Source organism: Bacillus rossius, chromosome 12, assembly GCF_032445375.1.
Source record: "Bacillus rossius redtenbacheri isolate Brsri chromosome 12, Brsri_v3, whole genome shotgun sequence".
In the NCBI taxonomy this organism is placed as follows: Eukaryota; Metazoa; Arthropoda; class Insecta; order Phasmatodea; family Bacillidae; genus Bacillus; species Bacillus rossius.
In genome coordinates, this window is record NC_086339.1 from 7,212,305 (window position 1) to 7,230,497 (window position 18,193).

At 37.7% G+C, this 18,193-nt stretch overlaps 2 protein-coding genes across 3 annotated transcripts in view; both read left to right on the plus strand.

Moving 5' to 3' along the window:
• Positions 1-18,193, plus strand: part of LOC134537453 (kinesin-like protein klp-20) — a 109,969-nt gene that overhangs the window by 3,730 nt on the left and 88,046 nt on the right. For both annotated transcript variants that reach the window (XM_063377909.1, XM_063377908.1), the window contains exons 2-3: positions 15,951-16,605; positions 17,529-17,802. In XM_063377909.1, the coding sequence (XP_063233979.1) occupies positions 15,951-16,605; positions 17,529-17,802 (929 nt within the window). The remainder of the gene's footprint in view (positions 1-15,950; positions 16,606-17,528; positions 17,803-18,193) is intronic.
• LOC134537455 (uncharacterized) lies at positions 4,439-11,571 on the plus strand. Its single transcript, XM_063377911.1, has 2 exons — positions 4,439-6,351; positions 10,041-11,571. The coding sequence occupies exons 1-2, from the start codon at positions 6,004-6,006 to the stop codon at positions 10,527-10,529; spliced, it is 837 nt and encodes a 278-aa protein (XP_063233981.1). The 5' UTR covers positions 4,439-6,003; the 3' UTR covers positions 10,530-11,571.

Genomic DNA, 18,193 nt, shown 5'->3' on the forward strand with positions numbered 1-18,193 from the left:
GCTTAAACCTTTCACTTCAGTTATTATTTGCCTTACGTCCAAGAACCACTATTTAAGGTATTCACCATTTAGATAAATAAACAGAAAAGTTCCATGAATTGACTCTATAAGGATAAACAATATTTTTATTTTCTTGTGTTTGAATTAGGCACTGGTTGTCATCTTATTTTCTGCCACATAAAATATCTTAAAGAGTTTTTCTGTTTTATTCTCTGTGTCATTTTAGTTTGTAAACAAGCACATTTTAATTTAAAAATTACCTTACACTAGTGACAGAAAACCTATTTTTTCAGAGATTATATCTCATGAAACAACATTGTGAGCCTTCTTTCCCCCCTCTATCTTTCCATATCTTTACAGACACTACTTCTACATCCAGTTTGATTTGTAGATACCAACAATCATTTTGTAGAAATAAAAAATATTTAGATAGTTCAATCCGTCCAAAATTAACTTTTTTAAAAATTATTTTAACAAAAGAAAAGATTACAAGACAGAGCACACATTCTATGTTTTGGATTAAGTATGTACTCCAAAACATTTTTGTAACTAAATGGGAAAAATAAAATAACCAGTAGATCAAGATGAGATTGTGTCATAAAGTTAACTTAAAGTTGTTCCTGTAAATTGTGTGTGAGATTCGCACACTGCTGTGTCTTGAGAGGAAAATGGAGAGTGTGAAGAGGAGAGCGGTGAAAAAGAAGTAAAGGATAGATGGACATCCTGTTGAATGTAGGAAGTAGAAAAATTGCATTTTCATTTTTTTAAAAGCATTCCTTTGTTAGATAATTAGTGAATTGAAAATGATGCTTATGAGCTTATGAAAAAAATTGGGGTGGTAGACATTTAAGTACAGGAGGTGAACTGAGAAGTTATGTGATGTTAAAAGTACAGAATATATGGAAAGAGATTTATTGAAGCGGGGGGGGGGGGGGGGGGGGGTGATCTATCATTTCCACCAACGAATGGAAAAAATTCGAAAGCAAACACCGGAATACATTCTATTTTCTCCCCTTCGAAAAAATAATTCTTTCACTTCTGTGGAGGGTTCCACAAGCAAAGCCTTTGAGCAAGGAGGGCAAGGAGGCGGAAGACGGTTGGATAAGGGTGAGTCTCTCTGATTATAAGAATAGTTTGGATGAGGAGTGAGTGTAAGTGAGGAATGTGGCACATTGCAGCAGCAGAGTAAGTGAAAGTAGTGTGGAATGCTTGTCACAGGGCATGTGCCCAACAGCAGTACAATTCTATAATAATTACATATCATACAATTCCAAATATCACTAAATTGAAATAATTTTACTTTCAAGGTCTAGAAATGATTATCATACTTCTGTTACTTAAAACTACTATGATTTTTTTTTTTTTGTTAAATTTGCTTGAAACATTTTTTTTTTCTTTGGAGATTTACTTGTGACTAATTGTTTTTAAATACATTAATCAATTTTGTTGTTTTACCATTCTTTAGATAGCCTCAAGGTGGCAAAGTGCTTTTACTTATGGAATAATTAAATAAAACTGACCTGCATTTTGGTTATCAAAACAGAAATAGTTTATGAAAACTTGGCTGAGCATATTCAGTCACCCAATTTCAGGGCATTACTTTTAGTGTCAACCAAAAATATAGTAATTTTTTTAAAAGAATTTCACAAAACAAGTTTATACAGTCAAATAGATACAAGATTTTTAACAGCAAAACTATCATTTAAGTAAAATTATGTTCTTGAACAATCTTATCACTAAGTATTGTTGGAATATGTGCAGAGTACACAATGTAGATCAAAGTGATACTTGTACATAATGCTCAATGTAAGTGTTTCTGCATGGATACAGTGTAGGCTGTCATTAGTATCAATTCATGCAACCCGATTTCTCGGGTAGACCGTTCCTGGCAAAAACTTGAATGTTTCCAATTATTTTGTGACTGTTTAAACATTTTATGGCTTGAAGTACTGATATCAAATACATATTACATAATATAATGGTACCAAAATTCTTATGAAAATTATAGTAAAACAGTAATGGTACATTCTTGATTATGATGTAGATACTATATATAATATGGTAGAATCTAGTTGACAGTACAAATTACAGTAAAAAAAAATTGGTTGTCTGTAAAGTTGGTTTACGGACGATAGTGACGTCATAACAAAACATTGATGAAATTATTGATTCAGAAGAAAAGGAAATATCATATTCGGCCTGAGACTGAGCCGTAATAGGTTTTTGCAACCAAACCATTTAGGCATTAAAAATATTATAATCTTTGAGGAAGAATTTTTTTTAATTTTTCAATCTTTTGCATGATAAAATCTACCTCTGCATACGTTTATCAATAAAATTGAATCATTTTTATTGAATTATCACTAATTTGTATGGATACAAAGGATTGAAATGAAATATGCAATTGAATTAATAAATTTACTTTTATTTGCATTCATTAATTCAAATATATTTATTACTTTTGAAATGTTGCGTGCGCCATATTTATTTTTACAAGTATAAAAAAAAAATTCGAATCTGCCGGGTTTCTAACCGACATCCTTTAGTGTAAGAGTTAGGTACGCTAACCACACGCCCACGAGGCCATACTAAGGTAATGCAGTTTCAAATGTTATATATATATATATATATATATATATATATATATATATATATATATATATATATATATATATAAAAACTTTGTTCACGGTTGGGATATAATATTAACACGATTTTATAACAAATACGCATCCCAAATACACCAAACTTATTTATAATGTGTTACAATATTTTTTAAATCATTGTGCAAAAGATCCCGGGTGTAATTTGAATTATTATGTGTAATTGTAAAACACCATTGTTGGTTCAAAACATATTTGAATTTTCAACATTACTTTTAAATAACCGTACCGATTGTGCTGAAAATCAGTGGACGATCGTTAAATTACATAATATTAATAATTCAAACGACGAAAATATGATTGAAAAGTCAAATCGATGGTTGTTCCAATCGTGTGGAAGAGAGATGCCACGCATGCGTACAATGAGCATGAAGAGAGATGCCACGCATGCGTACAATGAGCAAACAAACACATCCGTAGTGGGACACTTTTTCGTGCGTGCAGCCGGCGTTCATCGATTTATTAGACGTTGTCACGTCAAAAAAATTTAGGAAATTACACGTATGTAATCCATTAAATTTACTGTTTATTTCCCACCATCCAACAAGTGAATAAAGGTGATTATATAAATTGAAATACTATTTGTTTTCACATCGCTGATACCTCTTTGGATCTCTAGAAGCAGAACGCCGAAGATTGCCTCTTTGAGTCTTGAATTGTCACTTGATTGAAATTATTTAAGTAGAGCTTTTTAATTCTCATTTGGTCCTTCTCTCACTTTTTTTTTGGGGCGGGCAACTGATAAAAGAGTGGTGTGTGCTACTATTTCATCATTATATTATATCAAAAATAAATAAGCTTTGTAGTACAATCATGAAATTGTTAAAATTGTATTTTTAAAAATATTGTAGCAGAACAATATAGAAAACTAAGGCTTTTTAAAATGGCGAATGCTGGCGACACCCGACTGTAGCGATCCTAGTGGCTCAGCCTGAAGAACACCTGCAAAATTTTAATTTGACATATTGTTTTCGTAGAAAAATGAATTTACACACCAAGTATTTTTATGAAAAAGGTGAATTTATATTTGAAACAAGTTTTTTGCAATCTACAATAATATATTGATTTAACAATCATGAAAAATTTCTTAACATTGAACATGAAACAACGAAACAATGAAATATATTTAATTTTAAATCTGAATTTTTGTATATTAGTTATTATGTTATTAATAATTTTGTGAAAACATGATAAAATTGATAAAATTTTAAATTATCGGTGTTCAATTGGCTTATGTGTGTGTATACCTACATACCTACCTACCTACATACATACATACATACATACATACAATAATATGAAAATCCCAAAAATGGCATTTTTGTATAACTAATGTTCAGGAAAACATTATTAGGTGATTTTAATGTACATAGCTAATCTAATTGCATCAACTGTTCATAACAGTGAACTATTATTATAGGTACTACTAAAAATATTGCAATGCAATTTAGTAGTCATTAAATAGATTGAGATGAATTAAAAATACAACTTTCAGAATTTTATTTATGTTTTTAAAAGAGCACCTATTCTAGAAAAGTAGTATTTAATATTTGCAAAAAAAAAAAAAACTTTTAAATAGTATTGTATCTAAAATTAATTATTATTTAAAATGATTAAATGTTACAGGTATGTAACTTTGTTACTTCATACTCGGTAAATTAATATTATATATTTGTTTCTATAAAGGTTAACTTTTTTTTACATTTAGATGTAGCCAGTAATAATAATCCTCTTATTTTCAAAGTAAGTTGTATAAATTTTACCATTGAATTTTTTTTTTTTTTTCCTAACCTAACTAAAAACTAAGTGTATTTTGTTTGGGAGGGGTCTGGGTTAGGGAAGACTCTAAGTGCGTCCCAGGCCGAAGCCCTTACGCCTAATCATGCTGGGTTTAAGCCATGCAGAAAGGGAGGCATGCATCGTGTGCTTTGTTCGGGGATTGGCCAACCATGGCAGCAATTGGCGCCATGGCTAACTCCCCTATCTTAATTCTAGACTAATTACTAGATAAGTTGGGCCCAGGTAAAACCTGCATAGACACAGGGAAAACCCTGGGCACTTTCATGCGGGATGCAAAATATCATGCATTATTAGCAGGCAGGTTGAGTACAGGAAAAGGAGGATGGTCCTGGAAGAAGAGTTGGGCAGATAGAAAAATTCTACTAAGCAATTTGGGAGCTTGGACCTTTTGTCCGCATTTGTTTTGGTGGGCACTGGTCTTTAGGGGCAACATGATGTTGTTCCCACCAAGCTGCCAGTCAGCTCGCGTACCTAAAATAAAAAAGAAGAGTGATATGTTGTGTACGCACGATGTTGTTCATTGCATTAATTAACCGCGAGTATTGGCACTGGGTCGTACTCCGGAACAGACATAGCTTCAGGTCGCCTGTCGTTACCATTGAAGTACCAAAATTACTTTTTAAGGGGTGGAAAAGTATAATTGGCGTGGTTTTTAGTAATCTTGTTTGGACAGTGACATTCCTCTTGTTCTGAAATAAGTAGAATGCAAAATTTCATCAAGCTCGGAATAAAACTTTATATTTGTATAAAAAAATACAAACATAATCTCTTCTTTAAATGAATGTATAATACACACATATTCACATACGTATACCCAATCAATCATTTCGAAAGTTACTAAAATTTATTCCAGAATATTTTTGCTATTACAGAGATTTATTTGGCACACCGATACGCTTGATATGTCGCCCGGTGTTCATGTAAGAGCATATAAAATAGGTTAACCCCGTCACACACAACCAAACATTGCACGAACTTTTCCAGCCATAATAAATACAACAGCATAAAACTGGGAAAAAGCGTCGTACATTCAAAACTGTCAAAATACCCTTATCTGAAATGCGCTAACGCGGTAGGATCAGGCGCTGCCGCTAGAATGAGCTGCGGTACGTGTCTCCTGTTTTTTTTTCCCCGACGACTTTCCTAAATTGCTCTACTACAATATTTTATTTTACCGTCTCGAAAACATTTGTGAAGATTTCGTATTTTAGGTACTTCCGGCCATAGATTAAATGATATATATTTTTTGTATGTGATGTAATGTTTTTGTTTTATTACATTTCATCACGGGTTTTGTTGTTATACATACGTTGATAAAGGTTTAAAACATTTAAAGGACGTTATCAACTATATCGCGGTTTTCGCTCGGTTTCGACGGCGTCGGGTTGGCCACCGTGGAAACACTCGGTTGCGCAACGATTTCCGGCCGCCATGTTGTACAGTTGCACCAGATAATTTTTTTGTTGTGTTTGTTGTTGTTCGGCGTGAACATTAAATTGTCGTACGTGGCGGGGCGCCGAGGTCGTACCTTAGTTCACGTATGAATCCCGACAAAAGCCAGCTGGTCGGCGCCTCGGCGGAGATGAAGGCGGGCATGGCGGCGCCTCCCGCTGCTGCGATCCCGGGCCAGAAGCGGAAGAGCGTGAAGCGGGCGCAGCGCTACCGCAAGGAGTGGCAGCGCAACCCCCTGTTCAAGGACTGGCTGCGGCCGCACCCGGAGAACGTGTACAAGGCGTACTGCCGCGTCTGCGACAAGTACCTCGTGTCCGAGGTCACCGTCATCAAGTACCACAGCCAGGGCAAGCGCCACCTCTCCAAGATAGACGCCCTCATCAGCTCCGGGGCGCCAGGCGTCGACCCGGCCGCCTACCGCCGCGGGATGATGAAGGTGACCGTTCAAACTCCCGTCGACCGTCTCCCCACGTCTTGAGTTGTGGTGCCGTCAGGGTCTCCACAGTTAGTACTTTCGTACTAGATCCAGTACTTTCATAACAGATCTAGTACATCTTTCTTTAATATAATAATATTATTGTAACTCCAATATGTTTTATTATTAAGCGTAATTATTTTTAAAAAAACTATGGAGTGTGTGTGGTGTGATGTTTGAGCATTGCAATGTCATAATAACTTCCTAAATTGTTAAAAAAAAACCATAACAAATTATAATTTAGTACTTTTTTTTTCTAATTTAGTACTTTTTTCTCGCCTAAGTTGGTACGAAATATTTTTTCCTTGTGGAGACCCTGGGTGCCGTTGGCCAAAGTGCATGTAAAGCATTAGGCTCAAACGGGTTATTTTGGAATGTAGTGGCTGTTTTTGAAATGAAAAATCCAATATTTCGTTTTTTTTTTTCCTTCAAAATTCAGACTAGATTTGAAGAAACCAAATAGTGGGGAGGGGGTAGAAATTACAACATTTGGGAGGTGTCTGCTTTTTTTTGGGGGGAAGGTGAATTAACTGTCAAGTTAACCTAAAAAAAAGATAAAATGCTTTCATAATGTAGGTATATATATTGCTTTGCCAAGTTGCTGCAGGTAGCACGGCATTGCTGCCACTGGTAGTATGAAATGTCTGCCGGTTACTCTCCTTGAAAGTAAAATGACACAAATTTGTAATAACATGGTGATTATCCTGCATTAGATGGTTCTAGTAGCAAGTTTCTAACGGTGTCTAGGATAATTACCGTCTTTTGCCTTATCATACATCCTTGGAGGTTGCGGTAAGCAATTTAAAGTCGGCTATGTTAGAGCAGTCCAGTGCCATAAACAACCTATTGTGGTAGAGAAAGATATAAGATTGGGCTGCAAAATCTGCACATTCTGTGTGTTCGTTGTGAGCACTTGCTCTTAGCGTGACCGATAACGTTGGTGTTACTGCATGCAGTCTCTGCCCGAGTTCATTATGTGGTGTTGTAACGATTCAGACCTTCAGCCAGCGAAAAATCAATCTAGATTGCACATACTATAAACGCTTGCAGAATTTGTGGAATTCAAAAATACTGTTCAAATTTTGTATAAACGTAGCGCTAAATGATTCATGGTGGAAATAGTCTCTCAGACAAACACTTTTTTTTGCTAATTTTTATTAATGCTTCACAATGGCCCCCATATTTTGACCACAGTAATGTTTCAACTTATCCACAACTTCACTTTTTCCCAATAATTCACATTCCAACTTCCATCGAAACTTCTGGCAAAACAAAGCTGTTAAATATTTTCCTTTATTTCTTGGGCCACCGCCCAGCTCTGACCTTTGGGCCCCACTGCCACAACACATTTAACTTGGCGACCAATGAATACAGCTTCTTGCCAACTGAAAGGAGCTGGACTTATGCCATCAACAAGCAATCACAGTGCAGCTTACTCTATCAACAAATGACACAACATTACACATAGACAAATCAGCCAATACTGGTGCATGGCAACAGCATTTTAACCAAATACTGAGTGTCTTTATCCCATGCATACTGTATCATACAACTGTCTCTGTCTATCCCGAGTTCCTTGTCACGAGACATTGCATCATGTTTTCATACCAAAAACCATAGCACAAAAACAAAACAAAAAAAGTGAAAGCACATAAAAACCTAAAATTAGTAAGGAAAAATTAAGCAAAAGTATCTTAAAATTATTATTTTTTCATAAATTATTATTATTTTAAAAAAACTTTAAATAATTGTAAACTATTTTCATCAAACATTTTGTAAATGCACAAATCTCTCTTAAATTAATAAACAATTTTTTTTAATACGAGAAAACCTAACCAAGTATTATTTCTGTATATAAAACATAATAAATCTTTAATAAAATCAATTAGGAAGTGGGTAGGTCAGTAAGAAACCTGGATTGCTACAGTGTTTTTGAATTATTATTTTTTATTTATTTAAGATTTGTTGTAGCCTATCTACAGTTGGTAGCTTGATATGGTAGCCTCAATACAAAAACACTAATACATAAAAAGAAAGACAAATTAAAGAAAGACATAAGCAGGAGGAATAGACAACATAACATTTGAGAAACAATGTCAAGGACATCACTTTTCACATAGTTTAAATGTGGCTAATATTAGGTATCTTAAGTTAGAATGGAATATTATGAAATATATATTAATGCCTATGTTTACTCAATCTTCACAGAAGTTGCACAACACAATCAACTGCAGTGTTAAATAACTTAAGAATAATGTAAACCACAGGAAAAATGTAGGATATATATGATACAGGTTTTGCGAATTAAATAGGCATAAAATATTAATTATACATATTTTGAGAGAATTTAGATCTTTAAGGAATATATTATTGAAACAGGTTCTTGTTTATTTGTGTAAGGAAGTTGCTAGTAGGAAATACTTATTGGGCCAATCATAACCTACAAAATCAAAGTAAAGCATACTTTCACTATAACATTTACTCATAAAATTTCCCTAATCACAAGAACGTAATAACACTTCCCAAACCATACCTCACCGATATGAGAGCATCTTGTACTCAAGAGGCAAAAATACCCAAATTATCATAATGTTCCAGCAGTCAGTTTGAATCAATACAGAGAAAAACAATAATTGAGTTACCAACACTCTTAGAACATTAAATTATCAAAGCACATGCAGAAAGAATTTTAACTAAAATCATTTATTTTTTTTAGCTATTGTAATCACAGTCAAAAGACTTTGCTGGCCCCTATATTACTAGTCTTTTTTTAGGCATTGCCTTATTCTGGTTCAGCTAGACCACTGAGTTGGTAAATGCCTTGATACTCTGTGAGTTCTGGGAGTGTAAGTTTCTCTCAGCATCAGCCATTTTATGTTGTACATATAGTAACCTACATGGTTTGTATCATTAAGCTTTTGTTCTCCGTCTTTTAGCAAATGGTGTTTTTTTTTCTTTTTTCTTTTAGTGAAGCTGCATGCTTAGATCAGCATTCAAACTGCTTCTCTGGTGGTTCGGGTAGTTTTCTGAATTTCTCAGCAGTCTGGTGTGTGTGTTTTTGACGTGACAACATCTAATAAATCGATGAACGCCGGCTGCACCCACGAAAGAGGGTCCCGTTACGCACATTGTTCAGTTACATTGTGTTCCGTTATGCTGTCGGCGAGTGCAGTAATTATAGGTTATGTTACAATTGACTAAAAAATTATGGTGATTCATATAATCGATGATAGATATTTGATTACAGTTTATTTATATTGAAACTTGTTCATAATTATATTTAAACTTTATAGCTAAACGCCAGTTTTTAAAATTAATTACAAGTCATCTACACGTGTGAACTGTTTCGTCAACTGGTTTATAAAGTGAGGTGAAAAAGTTAATGTGGTTTTCATTGCTTATTACAAGAACAACAATTTCGGCAATGAAGGTTAATTATTCTTGCATTTTAAAAATCTGATTACTATTATTATTATTTTAAGTATTTATTCTTTTATTATTTAAAATAAAAATGATTCAAATTTTATTTATAAAAGTACGCGATCGTTTCATCGATGTTTTGTTGCGACGTTGTCACGTTAAACTATCGTCCGTAAAACCGACTTTACAGACAACCAATTTTTTTTCTGAAAGAGGTGTTCCTACCGCAGGCTGAAGAGGAGAACGTTCACCAGCTGTGCGACCCCGACGACCCGGAGAACCTGCTGCTGATGGACCCCGCCAACGTGTCGAACGAGGGCGCCTGGCCCACGGAGCTGCACAACTACATAAAGCCGGCGTCCAAGGAGGGCAGGGCGGACGCCGGCCGCAGGGGCGACGACGGGATGCACTTCCTCTCGTCCAAGTCCCCGGTGAAGTGCGCGCACAGGGACGACCACACGGTGTACGGGGAGAACGTCGCCAACAGGATAAGGAAGCTGAACGACGAGTACCTGATCTCCATTGCCCGGCACAAGATCGACCAGGCGCTGTTCTCGGTGGAGATGCTCAAGTACAAGGACCAGTCGGTGTCGGTGGTCTCGAGCGACCAGGCGGGGCCCGAGGCGGACCACATGGTGTCGAGCGGTGGCGTGGTCAACAACAACATGGAGATGAGGAGCGACGCGACGGTGATCTACACCATATCTCCCAGCAGTTAAAAGGTCTTTGGTGCGGCTCTTGTTGACAATTTCTGTACCACAGGGGTGGCCAACGGCTGACGCACGGGCGACTCTTCGCCTGACGAGGTTTGGGCAGCGACCCTCTACAATTCAGTCGACAAACACAACAGTCGTTCAGGAATGAACGTATGAATTTGATGATGATGTGTGCAAGCCTTAACGAAAAGGTAAAAATCATGGAAAGATGTGTCCGGCTAGTTTGTTTATTAGCTGTCGTGTACTATAAGGCTGGCCACCTTTACCGTGTTATTTTATTTAATGAGGAATTTTGCTGTGCTCTCAAATGACAGAGCCAGTGGTCTCTTGTGCAGAACATTGACAGTTTTATACGTGACTGGCCTACATCATGTTTGTGTAGGTTCCAAAAACTGGTGTTCTTTATATTAATATCACCACCAGTGGCAGGTTGAACAATTTTTTTGAACTTTTGCCAATAGTATTTAGATTTTATTGTGTTTTAAAGTACCCTCCAATCCCTCTGTGTTTATTAATTCCATGGCTTCTCATTTTCCTTTTCCTTTCACTAAGCTCCAATTTATGTTCTCTTGGAGAACATTAGTAGACTGGTTAAACTTGCCTAATTAGGTGCCCACGTCATTTGATATGCTTCGTGACACTTCAGTGCATAAAAAAAATGATTTATTGTGTTGTTTTAATGATGCCATATGAATTACTAATCAGATAAAGAACTAAGCATTTTATATACTTTTGCATGATTTTGTGTGTAGTTGTTTTTAATTAAGATTTATCAATGTGTCTGATTTCTGTTTATTTAAATGGATTTCAGAATCTCAAAAGATTTTTTTATATATTTTTATGTTTGTATAAAAGAAAATTTATTGTAGTATTTAGTAATAATTGGTAGCAACATTACCAATAATGTTGATTTTTTTTTTTTAGTGAAAGTGTACCTAAAGATGTTATCATTTTTATTTGTAAATAAACATTTAGTATGTGTGTCTGTGTGTATGCAAGCATTTATTGTTTGTCAATTAATCACCAATAAATTTGTTTTATAAAATATTGCTGAGAAAATTTTTTTCTTTATCGTAATTTAATTCTATACGGTCACCATTCTTTTAAGGGCCGGTTTCACCAAAGTTCTTTAAGCCTTTAAATCTTAATTAGTTAGCATGTCTTCAGGAAATTCTATGAATCATGCCCTTAAACTGAACATTTTTTTTTTATAGAAATGTGTTGAATGTTACTGCTAGAGAGTGGGGCCAAAACTAATCTCACTTAAATTGAAAAATATGTAATTATTGTGAGATCTTTGTTTATAATTTATGTGCATCTAAACAATCTGCCTTCAGATTTAGTAAAAAAAATTGTTTGGCATTTCCTTGCAGTTAGGGACAAGATTATAAGGTGAATTGTGATAAAACTGAAGTACACCTAAAAGTATGTTAATGCTCTATATTAACACAGAATTGCAAGTTAATAAACATTCAGTATTGAAATGCAACTAAAATCATGTCAACCAGCATGGAGTTTGTACCAAAAAGTATAGACCAAATTAATTGCACAAATTATTTTTTTTTTTATTGTACATCTCTTATTAGTAACAATTATGTACCATGATGTTGGCACTTTTTTAAAAACACATACAGTTTATTCAGATTTACTTTTATCTTGCTGAGTAGTTCTGTCCCACACTTGCTTATTTCAAATATTTTTATTGTAAAAGTGCATTATGTTAAAGTCAAAATGTGACTATTTTTTTTGAAATAGGTATTTCATATTTTTTGAATGAACTTATATTATTTAATGAAGATGATGTATAACATTTAAACAATAACCCTAAAATATCTTGTTTTAAAAATGAAACTGACCTAAAAATAAAACTATAACTTCTTGCCTCTATGCATGATAGAATGGTTAACATTTTTACCTAGTACCTAACATCAAATTACTGATTGTTTCACGCGAGCAACTTGCAGCCACCATAGTAAATACAATTCACAGGGCCCAGCCACCAGGGGGAGACAGTTTAGGTTTCAAGATATTTTTTTTATGCCCGAGTATCCTGATAGGATGGAAATTACAAGTCTATTGCTAATAGAATACTTTGGAAACTTAACAAGTCATGTGATACTTGCAGATCACATCACAGTTATGACAACGCTTACAGTCTTCAGAATTTTTTTTTAATTTGTAGGTTTTGAGAATTTGTACATTAATTAATGGAGAGGGGGTCAGACAAAATTTGTTATCCCCGGGCACTTTGTTGCGATGACTCGTTGATTAGAACTTGGTGAAAACATAATTTTTGGATGAAGATTAAAAACAAAATTTTAAAAAAGGTTTAAGGAAAATGCTCATGCAGTGACCACAATGTTAAACTTCACATAAAAATTTAATGAGAAAATATATACGTATATAATTTTTGTCCTAATTTTTATTATGCTATTTTTTCATTAAATTATTGTATATCAGTTACAGTTAGTGTTTCAAAACCAGGAAGGTAGTACCTTAAGCAAAAAAACTTAATTTTTTCAAGTTGTTCACTAGTAGCTATAAAACAGGGATGTTAATATAGTGAAAGGTCTTAATGCAGCACGTTCGGCACCACAGCCAAGCCGGACGAACAAATGTCTATGTAATTTCAGGAATACCGAAAGTGGAAATGTGAGGAAACTGGAAACACTGTAATGAAATTAAAACAGACGGTAAATGATAATTCTCTGAGCGAACTACAGATGCCGGCAGCGCAGTAATGTGACTTTTGGCCAAAGTCTAAGAGTCTAAATTCACCCGAAAAAATCTGAACGCAGCGGTTCGTATGGCGCTAGCTTACTGAATGTGCCAAACCAATTGATCCTGGATTAAAGACCTTTCACTTTAATTACTTTTGCTATTTGAGTAGTTAATGTACAATATAATGGATAACTAAATTAATATATTTTCAAATGATGTATTTTATATCAAAATATTGTTAAGGGTAAACTGAAGGAGAGGTGGGCCGGCCAGCCCTGCTGGCCTGTTAGACCGTGGGTTGGGCGTGGTCCATTAGCGCTATACGTCTAGTTCTGATAGAAAATGTGCCTGCAGTGCCCCTCTCCCTTACCGCAGCATTTTTATCATTCGGCCTGGAGAACTCTCCGAGGCTCTGGAGAGTTGGTCACGTTCCCAGAGCCCCGCCTGCACGAAGTGGCATAACTAGGATGCCGCTGTTCTCGCAGCTTCGAGTTTTAAGTTGGGGATTCCGATGTTACACTTCGTAGGACTGAGAGACCTTTCCACGGTGGGGCTGAGACCTGTATAGATGGGAAAATATGACCTGTGAAGAGGGCGAGTGACCCCTTGGCGAGACACAGAGGACGGCAAGCGACAGACCTCGTGTGCGGAGACTGGTGCGTCAGGAATGGTGGGCGTGTGACGCACGAGTGAATAACGCGAGGCAGTGTGAGCGGTAAGAGACCAGCAGTAGGGAGAGCCACAGTCGAGTCGAGCTCCAGTGGGGAGAGTGAAAGAGTGATTCATTTGTGGACAGGAATTTTAAGTGTTGTAATTTAATTGATATATTGTAATTAGTTGTGGATGAATAAAACTGTATTTAATTAATTGGGCTATCCTTTTCGAACCTGTTTTCCCACTTGTGACATTATGTTCCTGCTGGCTACAATATATTCATCACCAATTCAAATAATTACAAACTTAGATCAGACACCACATTTCCCTGAGGAAATTGTTATGGGAAAAGCAACAGAAATTTTGCGATGTGTTGATGTGTGACGGAGACGGTCGCAAGGCCTAAAAGCAGTTTGGTGCCGTTGGCAGGCTCATGTTGCATCTTGGTGCTCCTTTAGTGTTAACACGGACATGTTTAAATCAATTCTTTAAGCATTTATAGCTAATTAATTATATAGTGGCATATTGTTTATATCTATAATGTTATTTTTAAATGATTCTGAATTGATTTTTTTAATTGAGTTAATAGGTGCAGATTGATAAAAATCAACATTTTACTCTCGTAACATAAAATGAATAGAAAAAAACACCTTCGAAAGTAAACATTATATGTTTTTTTTTTGTAGTATTCGCTACAATAAAGTTTTCAATAATCAAGAATGTAAATCAGGATAACTACATACCTTTTGCAGCTATTGGTATGGCGTGAAATTTAGTGCATTACTTGGTAAACAAATTTTAACAGGTGTCCCTAACTCTGTGTATGCTAAAGAGTTTCAAAACATGAACTTATGAAAAGATTTTTTTTTTTTTGCTTATATGTTAATAATGCAATATTTCTCATGCTCTAATGATGTAAAAGTGAAGAACACTCCTACAGAATGATAGCATCTATGTAAAGTTTATGTAAATCTGTTGAAGACACTTGGTGTTCAAACATTTCAGGTATGTTATAATAATGAGGGTGGCCGTGGGCACTTGACACCACAATTAGACTTCTTGTAACACTCTTGTTCTGTCGCCCTTGGGGTCGTGATCGCAGAGGAATGAGGCAGTTAGTCGCTGACTGAGTTGGTGTCATGTCCCGCCGCTTGTGAAAAAGTGGTCATCACATTTTTGCTCAATGCTTGCATGGAGTTGTGGGAGCTTTGTTATCATGTTTAAGTGTTTGTCGGACAGCGTAATTAATCTACACGGTTACAAAACTTGGTTGTAAAATGTCATTTAAGAATGGTAATGAAGTAAACAATAGGTAGTATAGTTAACTGTGCTATCACTGAAATCAAGCGGAAACTACTGCTTGCTCCACATCCCACATGTGATAAAAATTGATAAAGGAAATGTACTTGATATAAGCACTTATCCAGGGCCAGAGTCACAGCAAAAGTAAACATTCCCGAAGTGGTTTTTCTGAAATCTTGTGTTCTTGAGAATATGGTTAAATCTGAAACTTGGGTTTACTGGAAATCAATAGCTTTGTGACATATTTCCCTGTTCTCAGCTGTATACTGTTATACTATATCAATAAATCGAGATCTCCTTACATTTAAATAAAATAAAAATGTATGGAATTAGTAAACTGAAAAAAATTACATATCAACAAATATCAACATCTCTATCAATTTTAGTTAGAAATAGAAATCTTATAACTATACACACTACTTAATATTTATCTAGTAGTAAGTGTGGGTTGGGAAATTTGTTTTCTTTGAGTTAAATGACGAAGGCAGATATGAAAGTGAAAGTGGCTTATGTTATCCAGGGTAAATTTATTTATTTTCAAGTGAGTGATTGGGATGGTGACTTATTTTTCTTTTTTAAAAAAAAAAAAAAATACACCCTACAGCAAAAGTTATTTCAAAATATTTGGTCCTAAAACTGTGAAATCTGAATAAAGTTAAAAATTCCTTTGTGATAAAATAAAGTTAAAAATTCCTTTGTGATAAGTGTGTGTAAATGTGTACAAAATCTTCATAAAACATTTTCCAGGCAAGGCGAAAAGTGTTTCTCCCGGCACTCCGCTCAGAGCTGCGAGCGGCAGAGGTCTGAATGCGTCGGCGAGGACCCCGGACCTGAGGACGGCCGGCCAGCAGCCGAGGAGGATGCCGTCGTCCCGGAGCGGCCTCACCTCGAGGTCTCGGTCCACACCGTCCCTCGTGGACGACCGGGAGACGGAGCGCGGCTCGTCGGTGGAGAAGGGGCGGCTCGCGAGCACCCCGTCTCGCGGCCAGCGGGCCGGCGGCAGAGACAGGCCGGCGGGGGGCGCGCCCCTGAAGAACTACCACAGCGAGACGAGCCTGAACGACCTGGCGTTCGCGCCGGCCGCGCTCGGCGGGGAGGAGGAGACGAGCCGGCTGGCCGTCGCCGTGCGGGTGAGGCCGCTGAGCGCCGCGGAGGCTGCCAACCCCGCGGTGACGAACGTCGTGGCGGTGCAGGGGAACGAGGTCTCGGTGGCCTGCGAGCAGGCGAGGTGCCGGTTCGCGTACGACCACTGCTTCTGGTCGTGCGACCGGGGCCACCCCCAGTTCGCGACCCAGGAGGACGTGTTCGCGACCCTGGTGCGCCCGCTCATCGACAAGGTGCTGGAGGGCTACAACACCTGCTTGTTCGCGTACGGCCAGACGGGCTCCGGGAAGACCTACAGGTAACCGTTCTGTCCCGTGATCTCGGCCCTGCGGGTCGGGTGAATGAATTGTGGCTTAAAGCATCATCGATATCAGGGCCGTGAGGCATGATGAGATGAGAATGTAGCATGAATGTTGAACGAATGAATTTGTTGGGGGAAGAGAGAGTAACTGAGAAAACTCACTGGCTCACTGCAACCTCTCCCACGTTTCCCCACGTCCGAAAAATTCTGAGGTTGTCCCCACAAGGTATTGAACCCAGATTTGGCCACAACCACTGTGTGCAAATTGAGAGATGTTTTTTTAAGTCTGGTAAGCAAGCAATATTTATGCAGTTCTAGAGTTTTCTTAATATTTTTTTTGGTGTGTGTGTGAGAGCCCGTCTACAATAGTCCGAACCTGTGCGTGGTCTGTGTCCTAATCCGAATGTGAGTGACGTCTCATTGTCTCACCGAAAACTGCCCTGTCCACAATTGCGATGTCCGATGTCAGAATGTATTGATTTCTAAAGTTGTCACCAGAGCGCAGTAAATGTGTCAAACCAAATGTTTTTGTTTATTGTTTTGATGCTTTGTAGTTTGAGATTGAACTTATGAAAGTTATATAAGTTACAATTGACTAACAACACCTTCCATTTCCTTCAATAACAAAAACAAACACCACGTTTTCAAACGGGAACCGGAAATTCAAATATCGCGAGTGTTCTGTTCTTTTTTTGTGTCCGAAGTACACAGGTTGGGACAAAACGTTCAAATTGACGAATGTCTTCGGACCAGGTAGGTTCGGACCTTTGCCCGCTGACGTGTGACGTCAGAGGGTCACGTGGACCAATCGGCGACGAGTGTCCTTCGGACGCAGTTTAGGATGTTGCTATTGTAGACGGGCCACGAGCAGGAGAAGCGCGCCTGTAGTTAGTGGGTTTGGACGTCAACTGTCCTGCCAGCATGACGGGCGAGGACCTGGACTCGCCGGAGGGCCCGGGCCCCGGCGCCGGCGTCATCCCGCGCTTCTGCCACGAGCTGTTCGGGCGCGTGGCGGGCGACGGCCGCAAGGTGGAGATGACGTACTGCGAGGTGTACAACGAGAGGATCCACGACCTGCTGGACCGGCGGGAGGCGGCGGGGCGCAAGTGCCTGCGGGTGAGGGAGCACCCGAGCCTCGGCCCCTACGTGGAGGACCTGGCCGTCAAGGAGGTCCGCTCCCTCCGCGAGGTGCTGGTGAGTTGCGATACACCGATACACCATGCAAGTCGATACACCTCGAGGGGCCCGCTTCGTCAGGGGTGTGTGTGTGCTTGTGAGGCGGGACGATAAGCGCGACGCTCGCTGGTGCTTCTAGCGCGGTTTAACCTCTGGACTGGCGCGCAGTCTTCTCGTCGTCACAGCACAACTGTGAAATTTGAGCGGTGACGGTAACATTATATGGCCGAGAAATGAAGATGAAGGTGTAATGCAAGTCCCTTAAGTGCTTTCAAGAATCTGTATTGATTTTTTTACGCCTAAAAATTACCATGAAAACATGCGTTTGATCCATTTAAACTTTACTAAAAATACATTTTAAAAACTTAATCCGAAATCTAAAGTACTTTTCGGTCCTCAGTGAACTCTT

Bases quoted from the DNA above. Each gene is read 5' to 3' on its own strand.
- LOC134537455 (XM_063377911.1), top strand. From the start codon at position 6,004: ATGAATCCCGACAAAAGCCAGCTGGTCGGCGCCTCGGCGGAGATGAAG. The intron at 6,352-10,040 runs GTGACCGTTCAA...TTCCTACCGCAG, and splicing joins ACCGCCGCGGGATGATGAAG to GCTGAAGAGGAGAACGTTCA.